The sequence below is a fragment of the Prionailurus viverrinus genome, chromosome E3, assembly GCF_022837055.1.
Source record: "Prionailurus viverrinus isolate Anna chromosome E3, UM_Priviv_1.0, whole genome shotgun sequence".
NCBI classification, from domain to species: Eukaryota; Metazoa; Chordata; class Mammalia; order Carnivora; family Felidae; genus Prionailurus; species Prionailurus viverrinus.
Window position 1 is genome coordinate 20,244,011 of NC_062576.1, and position 6,000 is coordinate 20,250,010.

Below are 6,000 nucleotides of genomic sequence, written 5' to 3' on the forward strand. Positions count from 1 at the left end.
CTTCCCGCCAGACCAGGAGAAAGAAGAGAGGTTTGCAGCTGCGGGGTGAGGGGTGGGGCAGGGCTGGCAGCCTGCCTTCTGTCCGGCCCCCTGCTTGGCAGGCCCCTCCCCACCCCCCACCAGGCTGCCCTGGCCAAACTAGGCTGAGTGTCACGGATTCGTACAGGAGAAGTTTGGCAGGCCCTAGTCCCAACGTACACCATCAAGCCCCCTTGCAGATGAGGAAATAGAGGCCCAGAGAGGCCCAGTGCCTTGCCTATGGTCACACAGCGAGGAAGGACTGGGGCCTGAGCAGGGAGCCAGGTTGGGGTATTTGCCCCACCTCTCTGGGGACACTTGGGGTGGCCGGACCCTTCCTGGGGGCTGTGGGGACCAGCAGGCGAGGCCCCTTGCTGCAGGTGTCCTGGCCATCGGGGGGCATCAGCAGGGCCCCTGCCTGCACCCTGGGGAATATTCTCAGGTTGTTTCAGAAGTTCCAAGTTTACTCAGATCCTGCATATGAGCTGTCATCAAAAGTCCCTTTGGCCAGGCGCCCAGGCAAGGAGTGGGGGCGGTGGCACCTGTGAGCCAGGGGTGGGGGTGGGGCTCCTCTCCGCTCCCCCCCCAGCCCCGCCTCCACATTTCGGGGTGCCCTAGAGGGCAAGGGAGAAGGGGGCGAGGAAGGGGCCTCTCCTTGAAGTGTCTGTTCCCCCCCCCTCCCCAGTTTCCTTCCCTCTGCTTGCGAATGACTCCCTGGGTGACCCTGAAAACCCTACCCCTCTCTGAGCCTCAGTTTCCCCAGCTGTGCAAGGCAGCATAAAATCACCATGCGAGCTATCGTTTATTGAGGGCTTAGTGTATGCCGGAAGGGACGCCGTGCGTTCTAGCGAATAACAAGGCAATTATTTACCAGCCATCCCTAAAGTAAAGCGTAATTGCTACTATTTCTTGTGAACCACTGCTCATGGCGCTGGCCCTGTCTCCGCCACTGAATCCCCAGGACCTAGGACAGTGCCTGACGCCCCAGTGGGTGCTCAAAAACTACACATAGAACAAAACCTCACGACAAACCGGAAATGGATGTTAGAGACGGGGAAACGGAGGTTCAGGGGAGGTGAAGTGGTTTACTCAAGGTCACCCCAGAACTAGGGGGCGGAGCTGGGTCTCCACCCAGTCCTGGCCGCCTCCAAGGCCCCGGATCGCCCGTGGAGGTGTGTTGGCACGCGGGTCACGGGTCCCACAGCCCCCCACCTGACCGCAGGGGGGACCTCCCAGCCATCACTCCTGCCTGCAGGGATTCTGAAGGCACTGGCTCTCCTCCCTGCGTGGAGGATGGCTTCTTCCCTTCATTCATTATTTATCAGGCACCAGGGAGGGAAATGGTGCCTCCCCAAGCTTCTGGTGCCTTCCCTCTTTCCATCTCCTCTTCAACGGGCCTCCTCTACCTGCCCGCCCCCACTGCCCTCAAGCCTCTTGCGGTCCCCAGCCCCCACCCCCACCCTTCACTGGACAGGTGGGAGCCTAGGGCTCAGGCTTTGTCTCGTTCACCCCACGCCTCCGGGCCCTCGATTTTGTTCTTCTCCTAACACTCGGGCGCTTGGCTTCCTCCACTGCGGGGTGGTAAGGATCCAGACACCCTCCCAGGTGTGAGGTGGGCAGGGCCAGGGCTCCCTCGAGTCCACCATGGGGAGCAGGTCGTCAGGCCTGCCCCTCCCCTTCTCAGAAGGGTTCTCGAGACTATGAGTCTTGTTTTTATGCTATCCTGTCTGGCAGGTGTGGCCCTGCGGTCAAGCGGACCAGCGGCCCAAACCCAGCTCTGCGTCTCACGGCCACGTGGTCCTGGGGTCCTCGATCTCCTCATCTGTGAAATGGGCTGAATGGGCTCCCGGCCTCACCTGATGTTGTAAGGATAGCGGGAGCCCCTCAAGTGCCAGCAGCGGGCTGAGCCCCGGCGCTCGGAGGACCGGAACCGCGGGGGCTGAGGGAAGCCGATCGCGGGTTCTCGGATGTGCCCCCCGCACCTTCCACCGCTCTTGGACCCTGGCCCTCCTCTGCCACGGGCCCCCCCTTCCTGGTGGAACAAGCTGTCTTCCTGGGCGGATCTCCAAACGGCAACTTTCATATTTTTATGCCCCCCAATCTTCACAACTAGCCCCACGGGGATGGAGCTGCCTTCATCCCCATTTTAGAGATGAGAAAACTGAGGCTCCATGAGGTTGGAAGAAGCACAGAGACTTGCTCAAGTTCACCCAGCTGGGGAGTCGCATGGTCGGCTTCTGAACCCACCAGGTTTTCCCCATTCGGCCATGTGCTTCTAAACCCATGTCCCCCCCCCCCCCCCGGGGGGAATACAAATGTCCTCAGGGGAGCAGCCTGTGACTTTTGAATGCCCCCGGCCCCGGGGCCGCTGCTCCCACTGCGCAGGCTGGCTGTTCCTTCTCGAAGTCCAGGGTTCCCACCAGAGGCCTCTCCCCACCCAGCTGCTCTGCCGGGAAGCTGTCCGCCTCCCCCTTCTTTCCTCTCCTGTCCACATGTCAAACTTCAACCCATGCCTCCAGACTCAGCCTCCCCGCGCCTCCCGGCTTCCCTCTCTTCCACGCACACAGGGCCCTTGGCTTCTCACCACCCGCCCATCCCCTGTGCTTTGGTGAGAAGGAGACAGCGTGGAGGATGGGGCCAGCCTCCGAGTCACCTGCCCGCCCTGCTCCACGCTGTTGAGTCTCCTTGGGAAAATCGCTCTATCCCTGGAGCCCCTGTTCTCTGTGAAATGGGCACAGAAATCCATGTGGAGGGGTTACAGGACACAAAGACGCTAAAACCCAGAATCTGCCCCCCAAATCGATGCCCCTCCCCAGAGTGGGCCCCGTAGAAATGCCACACCATTACGCCGGCACCCCCGTGCCCACCCCTGCCCTCCTCGGCTGCCGGGAACCGCGGTGACTGTGGCATCCCCTTTGGTCTGGGACCGGCTTTCCTCCAGCAGCCCCGGCCTTTTGGAGCTGGTTTCCACAGACAGCTCATGGGGTCATCTCAGCCGTGTCCCAGCCTCCAGACCGCCAGGCCTCCTGCAGACGCACAAAAAGGCACTTTGGGCGTCCTGGGCTGGGCTGAACAGGAGACTCCAGCCCCAGCTCTGCCGGCCTCACTGTTCCCAGCTGTGAGGAGGGTGCGAAACCCCTCTGTGTCCTCCCACCTCGGGCAGAGAAGGCGCCAGACCCCCCGCGGAGAACAGTGGCTGGAGCTGAGTTACCTGCGGTCCCAGCTTCTCCCTCAGGAATCCATTCTGTGTGCCCCGGGGGGGGGTGGGAATCCAGTGGCCTTCCAGGGGTGGGGGCGCGGGACAGGAGTCAGAGGGAGCAGGCAGGTGTAGGGGGTGGGGATCCACAGCCTGTCCTGAGTCACCAGCCAGACAAGCCTACGACCTGTCACTGGGACGGATGGCCCCGGGCCCTAGGCAGGCCACACAGAGAGAGCCAGCCGGGGTCACAGGCAGTGGTCGGTCACATCCCAGGGAGGTCACACACAGACAGAGGACAGAGATCGACTGCACCAGGGAGAGACCCACAGCAGACCAGGGCTGGTCAGACAGGCAGACGGACAGACAGGGGAAGGGAAGTCGAGCAGACAGGCAGGTGGCCAGCGGGGCAGACGCAAAGAGAGACAGGCAGGCAGGCAGGCAGCCGTGTGGCTGTCAGTCACACTCAGGGAGGAGCAAACAGTCGGCCCCGGAGCCCATGGGTCACTCGGCAGAGCCCCATGGGTCTGTCAGAGCGCGGCTGCTGCCCTGCCGCGTGCACAGGGTGGGGAGGCAGGGGAGGATGTGGCGAGCAGCAGCTCTCCCCGCAGGCCCTGCCCACAGAGCAGCTGGCCCCTCCCTGAGGGAGTGAGAAAGAGGTGGGAGGGGGCCGGGCCCCTGGCAGAGCCCTCGCTCACCAAAGGTCACCTGCTAGGAAGACATTTGGGGCCACCAGGGTGATGGTGCCTCTTGCGGATGGGTGGTGTTACCCGCCCCCCCCAGGTCTCACGGTCATGACCTATGAGGCAGGCAGGGCCCGAGAGCCACTGCTTCTCACAGATGTGGCGACCGAGGCTCAGAGGGGTGTGGAGGTAGGTTAGTGGACCCAGGGGGCCCCGGTGGTCCTGAGAGCCCAACTCTGAGTTCAGAGAGAAAGTTGAGGGCCCAGGGCCAGAGACACCCCCCCCCCCCCGCCCGGAGGTCCCATGCTTCACTCACGCACACCACCTGCCTGGCCCAGGAGGGGGCTGCGTTTGGACCCCCCACCCCCACCCCAGGCAGACCCCTCTGACTTCCCTTCCTTTGAACCCAGCTTTCCACTGCAGGGTTGCAGGGAGCAGGACCCTGTCCCCAAGCCCTTCAGAAGACAGTCCCTCGGGCGTGTCACATCACCTCTCTGAATGCCTCTGAATGTCAAGCGGGGATGCCTAGCCGAGGGGAGACGGCAGCCATGAGGAACACATGAGAACTCAGGCAAAAAATAGAGAAAAGCAATTCTCAAGAGAGTTTTCTTTCATCTTGCGGACGAGCCGGGGGCCCATGAAAGGGTCAGACGTCTCTCTCTGGCAGAAGTTTAAGAAATCAGAGACAAAATCCAGCAGGCTCCTGCCCAGCAGCCTCACAGGGAGAGCCAGAGAACTTACCACAACCCCTACCATTACTCTCTTGCATTTTTTAGGCACCTACACGATCTCATTTTATGCCCCAGACCCTGTCAGGCAAAGCAGATTGCTTCCCTTTTAGAGATGGAGCAAACAAGGCTCGGAGAAGTGAAATGTCACACAAGCTACGAAGTGTCATAGCTGGCGTTTGGACCTGCGGGGTATCTGATTCCTAAGCCCGCACCAGGCGGTGACGACGAGTCTGAACCGGCACCAGATGCTATCAGGGTGGATGGGGGCTCCTTTGTGCTGTGTTGATGACACAGGTTGGCTTGGAAACACATGCCATCTGCCCCCCCAGCTGACTCATTTTTGGGAAACGATTTGCAGCTAACCCACATGACCGCTCCAAAGGAAAAGAGAAAGCATCTTACTATTTATTCTATTTTTTTTTTCTTTTTCTAGCTGTTTTTGAGGAACTTGGTACAAATTCCCCTGTGGTTGATCTGAAGGATGTTTGCCCTATAGAAATTCTCTTCCTCACTGCTGAAATATCTTGTGTTCTCTGGAGAACCCACGTTAGGAGGAAGCCAGATTTTCTTTTTCTCTCTCCTGATCTTCAGGGTGAGTTTTACGATGCCATGCATCAGTAATCTGAGTGGTTGAAAGATCAAGAAAAGGAATAGTGCACTGGACCTAATATTTGCTGAGAGTTGACTCTGTGCCAGGTTGTTTTGGGGTTTTTTTTTTTAAGTAAGGTTGTTGTTTCGTTTTTTTTTGTTTGTTTGTTTTTAAAGTAATCTCTACACCTAGCGTGGGACTTGAACCCTCCACCCCAAGATCAAGAGCCACACGTTCCACTGACTGAGCCAGGCGGGCACCCCTGTGCCAGGGTTTTTAAGGACTTTAAAGATGTATCATCTCACTTAAAACTTAGCGTCATGGTCCCTATTTTACAGGGAAGGAAGATGAGACTCAGAGAGGGTAAATGACTTGTCCAAGGTCACACAGCTGGTGAGTGGCAGAGTTGGGATGAGCGAGTGGCAGACTTCAGGCTCCTATGTTCTAGATCATTCACAGCACTGTTTCTGAACGTACGTTAACCCAAGGATATTTGATCTCTCCGGCCCGCCTCCCTTCTACCTGCCTGCCTGTCTGCCTCCCTAACCTCTCCACCCACCCATTCACCCACCTACCTACTCATCCATCCTTCTATCCACCTGCCCCCCCAGCCATCCATTCTCCCATCCCTGCCTTCTGGCCACCAATACTGAGCAAGCCCTTGGCTTTGAACTGGGGGTGCCCCGCAGAAATATTCACAAGCGACAATCCTCACGCGGCCTGTGTTCTAACGGGGAGAGACAGACAAAACGAAGTGATGGGCAAATGAAATGCAAACTGTAC

The 6,000-nt window shown here is 59.0% G+C and overlaps 1 protein-coding gene across 4 annotated transcripts in view; it reads right to left on the reverse strand.

The window, feature by feature from the left end:
- Positions 1-3,784, reverse strand: part of IL21R (interleukin 21 receptor) — a 34,628-nt gene extending 30,844 nt beyond the window's left edge. For 3 of the 4 annotated variants that reach the window (XM_047838849.1, XM_047838848.1, XM_047838852.1), the window contains exon 1: positions 3,230-3,784. Coding sequence is in view for 1 of the 4 variants with exons in the window: in XM_047838847.1 (XP_047694803.1) it covers positions 2,886-3,000 (115 nt within the window). In the remaining 3 variants the exon portion in view is untranslated. Of the gene's footprint in view, positions 1-2,885; positions 3,045-3,229 lie in introns of all 4 variants that reach the window. The other variant, XM_047838847.1, reaches the window with a different exon arrangement.
- Positions 3,785-6,000: the final 2,216 nt, after the last annotated feature.